This window comes from Carcharhinus amblyrhynchos, chromosome 9 (genome assembly GCF_965287045.1).
Source record: "Carcharhinus amblyrhynchos chromosome 9, sCarAmb.v2.hapA, whole genome shotgun sequence".
Lineage (NCBI taxonomy): Eukaryota > Metazoa > Chordata > Chondrichthyes > Carcharhiniformes > Carcharhinidae > Carcharhinus > Carcharhinus amblyrhynchos.
In genome coordinates, this window is record NC_137332.1 from 65,436,649 (window position 1) to 65,454,218 (window position 17,570).

Consider the following 17,570-nt stretch of genomic DNA (forward strand, 5'->3'; position numbering starts at 1 on the left):
CCTTTCCCATCCTTTCTCCTAACCGGCACATGCCTTTCCTGCACCCATTGCAGTTTTCCCTTGAAAAACTCCCACATGCCTAACGTGGTCTTGCCTTCCAACAGCCTATCCCAGTCTGCATCCCTAAGCTCCTGCCTAATCCGGCTGTATCTAGCCTTCCCCCAATTTAGCACCCTCCCTTAGGACAGCTCTCATCTTTTTCCATTTGTATCCTAAAGTAGACAGAGTTGCGGTCACTATTAGCCACATGTTCGCCTACCGCAACCTCAACCACCTGACCCGGCTCATTGCCCAGAACTAAATCCAGTACAGCCCCCTCTCTAGTCGGGCTATCTACATACTGTTGCAAGGATCCTTTCAATACACATCTTACGAATTCCTCCCCGTCTGACCCCCCAGCTCTAGGCAGCTTCCAATCCACCCCAGGGAGATTAAAATCTCCCACTACAACAACCCTGTTCTTCCTACACTTATCCAAAATGTCCCTACATATACCCTCTTCCAATGCCCGCGGGCTGTCGGGCAGCCTATAGTACTCTCCTAGCATAGTAACGGCCCCCTTCCTATTCCTCAACTCCACCCACAGAGAGTCAATTCCCAACCCCCCATGTTATCCTCCCTCTGCACCGCTGTGATCTGCTCCCTAACTAAGAGCGCCACTCCCCCTCCTTTTCAACCCTCCCCTATCACACCTAAAACACTTATACCCTGGAATATTTAGCTGCCAGTCCTGCCCCTCCTTTAACCACGTCTCTGTCACTGCCACCACATCTAAATTCCTCGCGAACATCAAGGCCCTAAGTTCATCTGTCTTACCCGTCACACTCCTCGCATTAAAACAGATGCGCCGAAGACCCTCAGGCCCACTCGGATCCTCCTCCTCCTGGGAGATTTTCCTATCATCTAGACTTACCCTGACCTCCAACTCACTCCCACTCTCAGTGCCTGAGCTGTCTCTCTCCTTCCCACCCCGCCTCCATATTAGTTTAAACCCTGCCTAAACACTCCAGCCAACCTCCCAGCTAAAATATGTGTACCCTTCCCATTTAAATGTTCCCTATCCCTCTTATACAAGTGCCCTTCCTTTGCAAAGACTTCCCAATGGTCTACAAAACTAAAACTCTCTGTCCTGCACCAATCCCTCAGCCACTCATTCAGCTGCAGGATCTCATTATTTTTATCCCTGCTATTGCTGGGCACTGGCAGCAGCTGCTGGGTACTGGCAGACCACATTTGGAATATTGTGTGAAGTTCTGGTCACCTCACTATAAGAAGGATGTGGAAGCATTGGAGACAGTGTAGAGGAGATTTACCAGGATGTAGCCTGATTTGGAGGGTAGGTCTTATGAGGAATGTTGACGGAGCTGGGGCTTTCCTCTTTAGAGCAGAGGAGGATGAGAGGCAACTTAATAGAGGTTTATAAGATGATGAGAGGGATAGATAAAGTGGACATGCAGAGACTGTTTCCTTGGGTGGATGTAGCTGTTAGTAGGGGGCATAACTTTAAGGTTCTTGTGAGAGATATAGGAGAGATGTCCGAGGTAGATTTTTTGCTCAGAGAGTGCTTGGGGTGTGGAATGCACTGCCTGCTGTGATAGTGGAGTTGAACGCTTTAGGAACTTTCAAGTGGTTATTGGATAGGCACATGAAGCACACCGGAATGATCGGGAGTGGGATAGCTTGATCTTGGGTTCAGGCATAGATCGGCACAACATTGAGGGCCAAAGGGCCAGTACTGTGCTGTACTGTTCTATGTTCTAAGCATACTATCCCATTGCACTCAGTTACTGAATGTTCTGGTGGGTTTTTTTTAAGTATTTCATTGGTCAGAAAGATGTCATAAGAAATCTTTTAAAGTGACCAGTAAATTTTCGTAAATCTTTATGAATATATAAAAGCCTTGGCTGTGGTATGCATTTTCTTTTCAAGTAAGCTTATTTTTGAATCATGACTTTTAGGTCATAATCTTAATGCTGGCATATTTCTAATGCTTATTTTCCCATTGGCTAGAAAATGGTCTCATGCAACTGGATTGGTATTCTGGTTGGTTGGAAGAGGTTGAAAATGAGCCAGGACTGTCCCATTAATACTGTACATTAAAGCCCAATTTTCTGCTTGTCCCAGTTACATAACTATAGCACTTTGATAGTTAATCTGAGTAACTTAGGCATTTAGCCAGAAACATCCCTGATTGTTCCCAGTGGGGCATGCACCTATATGTACTCTGTTTCTGAGCCCACTGGTGATCACATGAAAGGGAGCAAATGCTCAGTTAAGGTCATGTCTCCCCGTCTTGGGCCAGTGGGATTTTACCATCCTGTCAAAGTCAATGGCCTTTAATAGCTCACTGCATTTTACAGCTCCGTCCTCACCACAACGAGGCCTTAAAATTCCACCCTTGGCCTCTGTGACTGGGTGCCTTGTGCTACTCTTTTAAAGGTAGATGCCTGTTCCAATTTAAATCATCCTACCCTTGGAACTTAGCAAGAGTTCGATGGGGGGTTGGGGTGATGTGGAAATTCCACACGTCAAACATTTCATAACAGGAAAGGCTAATGTGCTGTCATGCTGTTGTTATAGGTTTCTTCACTGGGAGATGCTTTGATTGCTTCCACCCAGTTTTCCAATGTTCTTCAGCCATTTGAAACCTGATCCTTGTTTGCTAGAGCACCCCATTGAATGGTGCCACAGCCTCAGACTAAGATCTAGCACCTTCATACAACTTGTGTGTTGTTAACATCCCAAGTTTTCTTTTGCACCATCAGTACACGAAACAACAATTTCTTCCACTCAAAATGCCTTGGGAATCCTGCTGTTGTGATAAAGCGCTCTCTCCCACTCCTACTGGATTTGACTATAATAAGTATTAATTTCTTCAAATCTTTATTTTGATATCAAATTTTCAACATTTTCCCCCACCCCCCTGCCCCACTCCCATCTCTATGATTCAGTAACCTGATCAACAGATGATATTTTGCATTTTCATGTTGTTCATGGATGCCACTTCCTGAGTCAGTTAATAGCAGTCTGAAGTAAAGTTCAGAGTGGTAGTTCTTTTTCTCAGCTTTCTCTGATTAATGGTACACTTGGTAAATTAGAATCTCAGTCTGCAATACCCCATAAAAATTAATGTTTGACAGCGCTGGTCCATCAAGCGTACTTTTTGTTATTACAAAAATATTTGCACGTTGCAATCTCTCCTTTTATAATCCTGGGCATTTGAAATAACAGCGCTGTAATGTGCTGTTTTTATTGCTCATGCTGTGTCTGTTGATAGGGCCTAAAGCTATCACATTTAGAAGGGTAGCTGCTTTATTATTCCATATTATCGATATTAGCATATACACAGATATTTTATATACACTTTTTCTCTTAGGGTACTTCTGCAGTCCAGAAAACAAATTAAGTACAAATGTTCTTCACTTGTTGGGAGCGCTAATTGACTCTTCTCAATTATGCTGGAAGTTTCTTCAAGGGTTTTTCCAACTTTGGGGGCATATTGTTGTAATTCTTAAGCCGTGTAAATGGCCATTTGGGAGAAACTTACACCTGCCCCCTCTCAGAGGAAGTTCTGAGTTCATTATTTCCTGGTATCAACATCCATTCAAATAATTCTGGCATTGTGATTTCTTGGAATTCACTGTTGAAGAACAGCAAAACATTTAGGTTGTTAACTGCCATTATTCCAAAGTATGATTTGGTTTGATAGTAAGTTGCTGAATCTTTTCTACATCTTGTATGATCAAACTCCCATTTACACCTCTCCCCTTGTGACTTAAACTACAGAGGACCATGCGATCCTAATATTAACTCCAGGAAGATTTTGGGTAGATGGATGAAGAGAGGAGTCGCAAATGCCTGTTCTGTTGAAATCAGGTCCAAACTATTTTGACATAACATACCACCAGTCCACTTTTAACCTGGAACCCATGGGAAATGCAGAAGAGATGGCCATTGATCTGAAGAAAATCATGTGACTATGAAGAGCTCAAACTCTGGTTAAATGTGAAGGGAGTTCAGAGAAAGTCTTGTTGGACAGATGGGAAATCTTTATGGGGAAGAGGAGCTTCCAATGACGTTGTTAGGCTTGGACTAACCTCTATAGATTCTCCTTGCTGCACAAGTAAAGGAAGCTGTTTGGGGTTTTTCATCTTCTCAACTTCATTCAGTCTAGTAGGGAAGACACAGTGACTTCCCTGCTTGGACTGGAAGTATAATTTCAGTCAAGGTCTAATTCTGTCATTTAGGACCATGATTTTAACAAAAAACCTCATGACTTTTAAAGGGGGCAACAGTCACCCATGTAAAGGCCAGTGTAAAATTGGTCTCGATGGGATCTGAATGACTTGGGGTTGGCAAATAACTTGGGTGTTTTTATTGCCTGCATGTCCAGGTTCTGCCAAGTGAGTAGAGTTAGAATCACCTCCCATCTACTTTTCACCATATTTATGTTGCAGTCTGAACTCTGACATTTCTTGACAAAGTAACTGGCAACTGGGGATTTCATTTGTATTGTTCCAGTGCAATCAGTAATGAGATCGCTTGGCTAAATCTCTATGTATATATCAGTATTCATCATGCAGTGAAGAGAAAATTGCTTTACTGAGGTATGGTGTTCAGGTGTTTACACGCATCTTTAATATAATTTGTAGGAGGTTGAATGATGTGTTAAAATACAGATTTGTAGAGTTGTAGATGCATCACTTTAGTTATCTATATGTGTGCTTTTATTTAGATCACGTTGTATGTGAAGAGGAATTCAAATATGCCATGCTGGCCTTAAATTGCATCTGTCCAGCCACGTCAACACTGATTACTTTGCTTGTTCATACTTCCAGGGGACAGTAAGTGTTAGTTTTCTTTTGAATTATTAGCTTTTTGTTCCCCAAATTGAATGCAGTGCTTGATATACTTCTGAGTACACAAGGTTTATATCATTTAATCTAAGCCCAGCATTCAGATATTAATGCATAATTTAGGTTGACACTGTTGTGCACCATTGAACTTTCAATGGTGTCATCTTTTAAATGAGCACTAACTCAGGTTGTGCTTTCATATTTTGGACAGTCTTTGAAATGATTAAAACATCAAATTGCTTTTCCTTTCTTATCCAACAATATTTAAATAGATTAAATGGTCATGCATCTCATTTGGATTTATTGTTAGTAAACTAAGAGACAGACATACATTTATGTAGTGTCTTTCATGACCAGAGGTCGTTCCAAAGAGCTTTGCAGCCAACTAAGTTCTATTGAGGTGTAGCTAATGTTGTAATGGAGGAAATGTGGCAGCCAGTTTGCATATAGCAAACTCCCCTCCCAAAAATAACAGTGTTGTAATGACAAGATAATTTGTTTTTGTGACATTGATGGAGTGATAAATATTAGACAGTTACTGCAGATAACTCCACAACTTTTCTTTGAGCTCACTTGAGAGACCAGATGGGTCCTTGGTTTAATGGCTGACCTGAAAGTTGGCGCCTCTGACAGTGAAGCATCCTTTCTGCCAGGGACTGGGGTGTCAGCTCTGATTTTTATACTCTAGGTGTAGAGTGGGACTCACATCCACAATCTGCTGACACAGAGGTGAGAGTGCTATTAATTGAGTCACAGCTGACAACCATTAATAAATATATAATAGTCCAAGGTGTGAATTGTGCATGCCTACATAAAAGCAGCCATTGCATCCCAAATGTACTTCTGAGCATTGTGTGATATACATCAATATAAATTCAGTTTAGTAGATTTAAAAAGGCAGATCTTTTTGGTGATATCTTTAACTTTTTATGGCCATCTGCATTTGTTAGTTTATAATCCTCCAAGCTTCACCAGCTTTGGATCAGTGTTTCTATTTTAACCTCAGCATCAAGTATTGAGTACAAGCCCACATCAGAAACCTGAGTCTGTTATCACATACATCATGTATTTGTCTTCTTATTGTGTGTAATCTGTATTTTTGTACAGAAAGAAGTGTGTCATTTATTACGCTTGGAGTGTGAATTTCATTTAAGTTGGAGTAAGCAGTTAGCACTGCGCCAAGGACCCAGGTTAAATTCTGGCCTTGGGTAACTGTGTAGAGTTTGCACATTCTTCCTATGTTTGTGTGGGTTTCCTCCAGGAGTTCCGGTTTCCTCCCACAGTCCAAAGATGTGCGGGTTAGGTTGGTTGGCCATGATAAATTGCCCCTTAGTAGGATAAATGCATGAGGTTACAGGGATAGGGCTTGGGTGGGATTGTTGTAAGTACAGGTTCAATGGGTTAAACTGTATTACTCTACGAAATAATTCAGCAGCAAGCTTTGCTGAGTTTAAAATAAAGGTTATTCATTCTCACATGCTTTCCCCAAATTAGATGCGATATCACATGTACTCCGTCTCACTCATTCACCCACAAACTCAAAGATTGAATACAGATGAAGGTCATACATTTTCACAGATTACAGTTTCTGATTTGTATCTCCAGTTTTGAACGCCACAGTCTTGTGGTCCTTTGAGTGGTTTGATGATTTAAAGTTGGAGTGAAGGTCTTTTAAAACAAAGGTGATATTTCTTGTAGTCAAGTTGCTAAGAGATTGGCACTTAGATGAACTTCAAACTGAAACAGGATGCGTATTCAGCTACCTGATGTGTTACTGCTTGTTTTCAACCCTAGTTCACAGTCTGTCTGAATTGATGCTTCTGGTGGCTTTGGTGAAACTGCCTGAAAACAGCACGTAGCTGATCTTTTAAAAAGATAAATACAACCAGGCTATCTCCATGTGGCTTTTCCCAAGTTCAGAGTCTTTTACTCTGCATGTTGACATAAGCTTCTAGATTACCATTACCGGATTAGTGGTGCTTGATGATTTCATGACTTTCATGGCTTTCTATTATCATAGTATGGTGCCTTCCATTTTACAGTTTTATTGACAGTTCCATTGGTTATAAACTCTTTGATGTGGAACAATGAACTCCAATGTTCCCAATGTTCCTTTTTATAATGGGTTTAAGAACTTGAATGAGATGTTTGTTTTTTTATACGGATATAGTTAAAGAATGTAAATATAATTTTTTAAAATGTTTTTTAAGAGAGAAGTCTGCAATAGACAGTTAGAACTTTATTTAATCCCAGTATGGTTTCTGAGGTCTATGTATGGTGGATACTGGGTTAGTTGGCATTGTGGATGTAAGGAAAAAGAATGATGGCAGGGGGCATAGGTTGGTGCTAAGTTGGCATAGAGGCTGTGAAAGGTCATTGAGATAGATAGAAGTGAATAATTGTTATGTAGAGTTTGAGAGAACAATTGAAGGATGGAGGAACATAGATTGGCATGGAGGGTATGAAGAACCGTGGAGAGGGATGTAGAGGCATTGGTTGGTATGGAGGATATGAGGGGTTACAGGGTTGGGTGAAGGATCATGGATTGGCATAGAGGCTATGAGTGACCATGGTGGGGTAGAGTGTGTAGGGGATTGAAGGGATATAATGCTGGAGCACAGTGATCTCATTTGGCAGCCCACTTATTCATTCTAGGGGGTCTTGGGCCTAATTGCTTGGGAAACTTGCCACTCCAGAATAACAATTTAAACTTTCAAGGCACTTTCTCAGGTCAGCTTTGTGGAGCCGGGACTTGGCACTTTTCAGGTCAAGGTGACTTTTCATCAGTCTTCTATTGATGTCACAACAAGCACATTTCAGGAGAGTCATTGGATAATGAATAAAAAGAGTAGAAAACATGCAAAAATATCAGCCAATGAGTTTTACTATTCGTGATTACAGATTAAATAGGACTTCATATTATGGATTGTCTGTTGAAAATGAGATAACTGCTGGAAATCTGGCATGTTTCTTGGCAGATAATAATGCACAAATTAGGATAGATGTCATTTAATCTTTCATTTTGGTTTATAATTAAGTCTTTTAAACTGCGTATTACCTGTATAAATATGATTAGTAACTGAAATATTTTGCTTCAGAGAATTAGATTGTAATTCAGATGAGCAAGTATCAGAAACGAACTGATGGACTTCATGTGATCATTTTCAGATCAGCACCATGGGAAGCATTTAGGCAACTAACTGGAACTAAGCAGACTCAAACCAGGTGAAATGCAAATACATCCATGTATATGTGTTTTAATAATGTTATTATTAAGCTGCTCCCAATTTATATTAGATTCTGAAACTATTTTCAGATATTTTTCTGTTGCTATATTTTTCAGGGATGGCCATCAATCCCATGAACAGTGGCAAAAGATGTATGGCAAGTGCTCAGGCAATGAAGTCTATCACATTAAAATGGAAGAAAGCACATTCTTCACAGAATATGAGGGGAAAAGCTTTACTTACACTTCCTTTCATGCGCATAAAAAGTGAGAATTTTAATCATCGCCCTTTTGAAAGTGCAATATTTGTTTTGCTTAGTTTGGTAACTTACAACCAGTACACATTTCATATTTCATACACATATAGAACAGGAGTAGCCATTGAGCTTCTTGGGCTTCCTTTGTGATTTGGTAAGATTATGGATCATCTTGTCTCAATACAATCTTGTCTCAATTCTCTATTATAACTGTTGACTCCCTTGTTAATCAATTATCTATCCAATCAAACTTAAAAATATTTGATGTCCCTGTCTGGGGAAAAGATTTCCAAGCATTTACAACCCACTCAGAGAAAAAAATAATATCTTCATCTCTGTCTTAAATGGGAGACCTCTTATTTTTAAACTGTATCTCTTAGATCTAGTATCTGTCAAAGGGGGAGTATCATTTCCTTATCCATCCTGTCAATTCCCCTCAGGATCTTCTATGTTTCAGTAAGATCATTCTCATTCTTCTACAGTCCAGTGGATACAGGCCTAACCTTTCCAACTGTTCCACGTAAGATAACTCAGGAATCATTAAGTGAACCTGCTATGAATTGGTTCCAATGCAATGCTATCCTTTCTTGGATAAGGAGACCAGAGCTGTATACAGTATTCCAGACATGGTCTCACCAGTGCCCCATCTCAAAACATCCCTACTTTTATACTTGATTCCCCTTAGAATAAATGCCAACATTCCATTTGCTTTCCTAATCACTTGCTATACCTACATACCAACCTTTTGTGACCCATGTACCAGACATCCAGACTGCTACAAACTCTCTCCAGTTAAACAATGGCTGGGATTCTCCCAGAAAAGTTCTAAACTTCCAACGTGTGGGAAAATGGGAGTAAATCCCACTGTTTTCTTTAGTGTGATTTCCAGAATGAATGTCCAACACTCTGTGCATTGCAGAGTGCCTCAGTGTGAATCCCTCTGGAAATCTGTGGGCAGGGACTATTCCCATCTGAGAGGCAGGCAGCATAGTGCTGAGCGGGGCACTGCACATGTATTGATTTATCATCGTGGAGATCAGCACATGTGCAGTGTCCCTGCATTGCCGGCTTCCCAATTGCTGGCCAGCCTGATTGCTGGCCTTCTGATTACCCCTCCTTCCCCTACTCACCCACTGAATGCTGGCCTCCCAGACATCCACGGGCCAACCCTAGATTCACAAACTGCATCGTTATCACATATGACCATCATTACTGGATAACCTGTTCTTGTGATGTAAATCATGGGATAAATATTACCAGGGTACTGGGTTTCAGTTTCACAATCTCAGTTTCTTATTTGTCATGTGAAATAATTGTGCACTGCTGTGAAAAATACTGGAACACAAAGTTGCCAGGTACATGAACAGACATATGTCCCACCTGTCATGTGTGTATGTGTACTCAAGATACACCTAAAATTGATTGTTTTTTTTTATTAAGTGGGTACATACAATTTAATTTCATTTCTCTGAGCTCCACATTTGGTTTCCCGCTGATCATACTTACCTTGACAGAAAGTTTTCTTTTGTCTATCTCAGAATATTGTATCTAAGAATATTTCCTTTCACACGTGCCGTTTGGAAGTTTGGGCTGCGATTTTCCATTACCTCCAATTAGTAGGATTAATGGCCTTTTTTCTTTTGGGAATATATTGAATCTAATTGCAAAACAAATTACTCGAATATCAAATTCTACAAAGCTTTAAGCAATCTAACTTTAATAAGTAAAACAATTTTAGTCAAGCTTTTTGCCAAAGAGATGTCAGTTTGTATGTAACCTTAAATTTTAGGGTTCAATGTTTCAATTCTTTGAAAGAAAATAGAAGGAGCAGTTAAAATGTGCATGGGAAAGTAATTTGTACTTGTGAGCATGAATCCCATGATCTTTTGAACATCTTCTTATGATCGTCTTTAGGTATGGAGCCTGCCTGATTGGTGTGAAGAGGGAAGAGAACAAAAATATTTTGCTTAATCCAGGACCTCAGTATATCATGAGTTCCACAGACATCTGTTTTTATATTAACATTACCAAGGAAGAAAACTCAGCTTTTATAAAGCAAAATGAACAAAGCATAAATAGTATATCAAATACTATATATCATGGAGCTTCCAGATTACCTGTTCACAGCATCATTGCTAGTATGGGTAAGCACAGCAATCAATGCAATCTACTGCTAATTGATCATTAAAAATGCAAGATCTGAGCTCCCTTGCTGAATTAGTTGGTTAATAATGTAAACAGCTGAGCCCAACCAGTCTAGAAAGTTTAATCCATGGTCTGATCTCTGTTAGGATAGCAGCCAAGATATTTAGTACTTTTTGGAGAATGCTATGCCAGTCATTCATTGAGTGTTGCCATATAAATTAACCAACAATGATGAATTGAAAATTATCCCAACTGTCTAAACGATTAAAATATTTCAATCACATTCATGCCATTGGGTAACGGTTTCAAAAGAATACATTGAAGTGAATCTGCTGGCAATTGGAAGAGATTTCAATGGGCTAATTGTTCAGTGGTAGTGTGGTATTAAACCACACAGATCAGAAGGGACATGGTTTGCTAAATTGGCACATAGCAGACAGGACAGCAGTTGGAACACCACCATTGTCTCAGTGCTGAACCAGAAATAGAGCTGAAGAACAGCCAGGATTCGTTCTCCTGCATGCTGTTCAGTGATCCCTGTGAAATATGTCGATGCTGGCTGTAGTGCCTTCCCTGATAAATAATCTGTCACATGCTTACTTGGATGACATTGGTGAAGAATTGCTGGTGCCTATGGAATGGTAGCCGAGCAGAGATTATTGCCTTCAAATTAATTAAGATCACATAATGAATTAATTATACTGACATATGATGGATTACAGATATATTACTGGATCACAGGTCTATTACTACTTTTTTTTAAAAAATGCTCTGTTCCAAACATATGCCCAAGTTTTTTGCTGACAGTTTTCTATCATTGTTGCTAGATTTGCCATTTCATAAACTTAGCAGGTATTCTGCCTGGTGTCAATTGAAATGCAGAAACTTACAAATTACAGATCACAGACACTCAGCAGGACAATTTCTTTGGCTACAATTTCCAGTGAGCAGTTACAGGCATTTGAAGACATTCTACAAGTCTATAACTGTGCCACTGACTTTACTAGGTAATGATTGTGGAGACTGGGTTGATTGGTCAACCACGGGGGTTGAGTCTGCGCCGCAGGATTGCCGACTGCTTTAAATTACTGTTGCTGTCCTGCAAAAACAAATCAACCATCCAATATAAATACAGTAGCAGTATTTGATGAAATAGCTACTCTCTGATCCCAGGAGCATTCATGTAATTTTACATTGAAATTGGGTTTGCAGCATATATTTGAATATATGCAAATGTACTAGGGACAATTTTATGACACATTAGAAATTTAAGCAACTAAAAAATATTAACAGTGGATCATACAAAGACATTACATGTTGATTTTCAGCTCAGGAATACCTTATAAATGGAGCATAACGAAACAAAATATGAACAATAATCATTAACTCTGCATCTCCATTCATTATGTGCACTTCTAGTGGCAATCTGTACTTCTGCAATGTGATCCTGTCACAAACAGCTGCAAGCTTCGTTTTAAGATTATACTGGGATGCCATAATTTTGCCCATATGAGTTGTGTATTTGGAGATGCTTTTGAATAGAAAAGTGTAGTGAATAAATGAAATATACGCTTTTCAGTTATTTTCAAGGTATTTTGCAGCAATGAGTCAACGATGCTGGTGTGGGACTGTTCAGGACAGCAGGTTTCCTTCACTAAGGGATAGCAATGGACCAGTTGGAATATCACTTTTATGATTAACAGCTTTTTAATCACAATATTTTTAAGATGAGAAAATTACCACAAAAAGATCTGAACTCAGAGGCCTGAATTCTTTGACCTTGCCTGTGGCTGGGTTTTTCCGGTCCTGCTGCTGTGATTGGAGATTTTGGCTGAGCACCAAATTTTCTGTACTCACTGGCAGCGGTAGCAGAGTGTGCGTGACCAGCCAGATTCTCTGGATTACTCTTCCAGTAACATATCCACACTGCTACAGTGGCATAATATCGGGCTTGGATGATGCTTTGGATCCAGTGAATGACTAAGAATCAGGAAGGCTATACACACTATAATTATAATAATCATTCATAGTAAGCATTCAGGGTGCTTTGTGTTGAGCATGAGAGGGAAAATAGAGTTAACTTTGTGCCATACATTTGGTATTGATGCAAAATTCAATAGGTTATCCTATTTTGCATGACCTTGAGGTCATTGCACCACTGAAGCTAGGTACTCAATGCAATTTAAATTGGTGTTCACCACCCTTTTTACACCCTAAGCAGTTAATCTGGATACTCAGCAGCTTTTCCGGAATACTTGCTTCACTAATCTTTATTAGCCCCATCTGAAGATATTGGTCATCCTGTAGGAAACACAACACAAAACAGACCAAAGTTTTCATCGTGCTACATCAACAAAATTAGATATGCTGTTGAACTGCAGCATGCAATTTCCTTACCACAGCAGGATTCAACCAATGAATATCTATTAAATTGATTCCAGTTGGGATAGGAAGATTGATGGTCAATTGCCTGTCTTGCTCCAAATCAAAGGTTCTATTTGGAAAACCCATATAGGAATTTCTAGTTGTTACTTTTCTTCACACAATTGTGGCGTACTTGATCTATAGCTAATTGAAGTTATTGTTGCAGTCTATGATTCAAGTATTTTACTCAGAAAAACAATGGGTCAGATTATGATTAAAAATAAACCGGTGTCTAAATGTCGCACATTGCTATGAATGCACATAACAACCAAAAGCTTGTGGCAAGGAAGAGAGTGAGTCCATGAATTGTGAAATGCCACAAGTTGCTGGCTGACTTGTATCAGTCTGCTGTTCATAGAATTCTATAGTGCAGAAGAGGCCATTCGGCCCATCGAGTCTACACCGATCACAACCCCCTGAGGCCTTATCCTCATAATCCAACTTATTTATCCTGCCAACCCCCTGACACATAAGGGGCAATTTAACATGACCAACCAACCTAATCCGCACATCTTTGGACTGTGGGAGGAAACCAGAGCTCCTGGAGGAAACCCACACAGGCACTGGGAGAACATGCAGATTCTGCAGAGACAGTGATCTGAAGCTGAAATTGAACCCGGATTCCTGGTGCTGTAAGGCAACAGTGCTAACTATTGTGCCACTGTGTCTGTGTGTAAAAATGGTATCTGACACTGAACACCATCCCCTCTTTCCCAACCCCCGTCATGATTCTTATGAAGTTCCTGGATTAGCACATTAATTGCCCATTACATGTGCAACTGAAATTTACGTCTAACAATTGTCAGCCTAAGTATGCTTTTAATAGCAGGATAATTGTGAATGACTGCCATCTACTCTTCAATCTCTCTTGCCAGAAATCTCATTCTTTCAAGTTGTGGATTTAGAATTGCTAATTTTTTTTTGTATGGCCTTTTCCTTTGTTTCTTTCTTTTTCGCTCAATTCAATGTCTCTTTCCCTTTTATTTCCCTTTCTGTACTATATTTGACATTTAAGTTACTAGCACTATTTCATTCTCCTTCTCAGGCCTTTCTCTGAATATTTTATCATCCTTTTATCTCATTGGTTAAGGGGGTACACTGTTTCTTCCATTTTTCACCAATGTCCCTAATATCTTGTTGCCTTTGCTGTGCCATTACCAGCTCACATTTCCAGTAACTTCTTGGGTAAAATAAAAGTTAAATGTACAGACCTAACTAAGTGTAAGATATCCCACTGTACCATCTAGCCCAGCATCATCAGTGCATTACATATCAAATCTGACAGAATTGCCATATTATGATCATTTAAGATTATCATGAGATCAACGTTTATACACTATACAAATACTTTAATGACCAATATTAATGTATTTGTCAGTTGTTTTAATATTATTCATTACTTTTAGGCACAGTAGCCATAGACCTCCAAGATACAAGGTGTAGACCTCCAACTGGTCCTACCTTGACTCTTCCTTCAGGTGGAGGTAAAGAAAGTAGAAGGCCCAGCATTGCTCCTGTTTTAGAAGTAGCAGATGTTTCATCTATTCAAGCCTGTGACCTCCTAAGTGACCACTCAGAGGATGAAACGAATCATTCTGATGAGGAAGCGTCATCAGCACCTGAGTAAGGATCTATGAGTTCTGAAATGTGTGGTTTGGTTTTACTAATTATATTTGAATTGGTATTATTTAACCGAAAGCAGAATGTGTTTTTTAAAGGAAAGTGGTGAGCTTTATGTATGAAAATTTGTAGTTAGCATATTGGACTCGTCAACATAAACTAATATTTGACATTCTCATTATGAAAAAAGCATGGCATTAACTAATATGTCCCTTTTTGCATACCGCTGGTATGAAAAAATCGGTCACTAATTCTTCTGTTAATTCATAGCAGCTATTCTGTAGCCTGGCCTATTCAGTTCGTCCATATCTTGAAACTATGTAGAAGGGGATATTGCAAATAAAAATATTGCATGTTCTGTTTACAACTATCAAATACCCTTCAAATCATCAACTGCATTTGCAAATAAACATACATATTCGCATATAACTGGGCATAGTGCAATTTGTACAGTTTAGAACATAATCAGAATCAAACAGCTCAATATTGTATTAATAATTGAAGTATAGAATTGCTTCTAATTAGTCATGTGCCCTGGATTAACTCTATCCAGTTTAGCAAGTTTACAACTGGATTATATAAACACAGCAACAAATATTGGTTAGAATCACAATTTGTTTCCCAGATTTAAATGGTAGCATCTTGTGCCCATGTGATGATCTCACTGAGAAAGACTGATAGTTCCAGCCTTTTAGTGTTCTCACAAAACGCATCAAAGCTATTACAGTCATTAGCTAAATTGTCAAACATGCTGGGGAGCTATGGTAAGGAAAGCTTTTCCTCTCAGGGAGTCTTGCTTCACTCCTAACCAGTGACTTGACTGTGTCTTCAGCATCCTGATGAGTCATTTTCTCCTTTGATGTGGAAGCAAAGGAAACAACAGTTTGCAATTTCAGACAAAGGGACAAATTGTTTTTACACGTAAGTAACAGAAGGATTAACAATTTATCATGAAGAGAAAAAATTGAACACCTGACTCAAATTTTTATTGGAAGATATATGCCCACTGCATCATTTTAAAATTTAAGTGAATCTCTCTCCTTTTAACTCACTTCGAAACGTCATCTGGCCAGTATTAATTATGGCCCAGACTTTTCTGGGGAGGAAGAACTACTTCATAAATCTCCACAAGTTTGGGGGACAATATGTGCCACTCTACTGTTAGCCTCACCAAACCTCCCAGTGAGCTTCAAGAAATTGCTGCATTTGCACGTACATTGCCAGTTAAACAAGCTGCAGAAAATTAGGTTTGTATGAGTAACTTCTTTTTGACACGATTTCAATTCCTGCATTGTGAATGTATCTCCAGCGGAGATTTTTAAAATTTTAAATTAGCTTTTTTCTTCTTCCCTTCTGTTTTGGACTTTTGTTTTCAATTCTTAATTGATTCTTCCTTTCTCTTCCCGTTCTTAACTCCAATTCACTGGTTTTCTTTTTCTGTTGTTCTCATTTCTTCTTCAGTCCTGAAAGCTCATTGGTGAAGGAGATGGATTGTTGGGTCTCCTCATTCGCCAGTGCCCTAGATGCCCTGTTGCCCTCACTGCACTTTTATCAGATTGCATTTACAGGAACTTGCAGGGCCAAACTTTTTTTTCAAGCGGTTAGATGAGAAAAAAAGTTTTTTCTGGGCACTTTGGGATGTCCCTATCTGATGAAAAGAGTTGTAGCGCTATTTTTCTCATACAATAAATTGGATAGACAAACTTGTTCTACAGGCTTGCACCAATGCCTTTCTTATATGGATTGGTCCTTCTAATATAAATTTTTTATGGTGGGGGGGAGGGGTTGCAATTCAGCCCATCATACCTCTACTAGTCTTTGGGAAGAGCTGTCCAATTTAATCTCACAATCCTGCAAGTAACCTTTTAGCGGTTGCTGTGGAATTTGATGCCACTGTTTTTCGGGTAATGCTTTTCAGATCTTCAGAACTCTTTGTGTGAAGAAATTTCTCTGCATTTCCCTTCTAGTTCTTCCACTAGTTATTTTAAAGCTATGACTGCTGGTTATTAGACTACTTGTCAGAGGAAATTGTTTTTCCTTATTTGCTTTATCTGAGAGGCCTTTATAATTTTAAATACTTCTGCAACTGCCTCCTTAATTTTTCATGATTTTGGCAGATTAATTCTCAGCTTCAATCTTACCATGTAACTAAACTCCATCATCCCTGTTATCATCCTGGTAAATCTCCCTTGCACCGTGTCCAAGGTGTTAACATCTTTCTTACAATGTGTTGTCCAGAATTATATGTAATACTTCATATTGAGGCCTAATCCAAACTGCATAACAGGTTTAATATGACTTTCTGCTTTTGTATTCAATGGGCAGAATCTGACAAGAATTTGGCAATGTGGCAGCTCTGGTGAGAAAACTGGTATGGAACTCTCCAACTCCACTGGCCTGTTTTCTTGCCAGATCTTGACCCTTTAACTGCAAAAAAAGAATGGCTGGGGTGCGCCTTAGTCTGGTAAGGTGGGGACCCTAAGAACCAGTGGATCCAGCTCCACTGAGATTAGAGATTTTTAAAGGACTGAGAGCATGGAGGTATCTGTGCCTTGTGCCCCCTGTTCATCACTGACATTCTCTCCTCCCCCTCCCTCCTCCCCCAGTCATTGCCAACATCCTACGCCTTCCATTCCAATTATCACTGGTGAACCCCGCGCCCCCCCCCGCACTCCCATCATCTCCAGCAACCCTCCCCCCCCCCCGATCATCACCAGCATGTCCTCACTTCCCCATTCCCCATCATCTCTGACATCCCCATCCCTTTCTGTGTCTGCTTCATACCTCACCAAAAATAGATGAGTTCCTGCACATGACATTCCCTCCTAGGGCTTCCACCCGGCACAGTGTGGCACTGAGGGGGGCTATATTGACCTATGCACCTCTGGAGAGATACTTTTGACAGGTTCACATCTGGGTGACCCCGGGTGATGTTACATTGGCAAGGTATGAAAATCTTGTGGTTGGAATAGTAAAGGAGTTGGTAAACTGCTGGATGATTACTCTAAACCCCAAATAGTGATAATGGAAATTGAGAGGCAA

The 17,570-nt window shown here is 39.8% G+C and overlaps 1 protein-coding gene across 3 annotated transcripts in view; it reads left to right on the forward strand.

The window, feature by feature from the left end:
* LOC145348394 (potassium channel subfamily T member 2) overlaps positions 1-17,570 on the forward strand; it is a 693,657-nt gene that overhangs the window by 366,849 nt on the left and 309,238 nt on the right. For 2 of the 3 annotated variants that reach the window (XM_080196607.1, XM_080196608.1), the window contains exons 14-17: positions 4,736-4,844; positions 8,200-8,349; positions 10,254-10,483; positions 14,315-14,531. In XM_080196607.1, coding sequence (XP_080052733.1) covers positions 4,736-4,844; positions 8,200-8,349; positions 10,254-10,483; positions 14,315-14,531 — 706 coding nt within the window. The remainder of the gene's footprint in view (positions 1-4,735; positions 4,845-8,199; positions 8,350-10,253; positions 10,484-14,314; positions 14,532-17,570) is intronic. The other variant, XM_080196609.1, reaches the window with a different exon arrangement.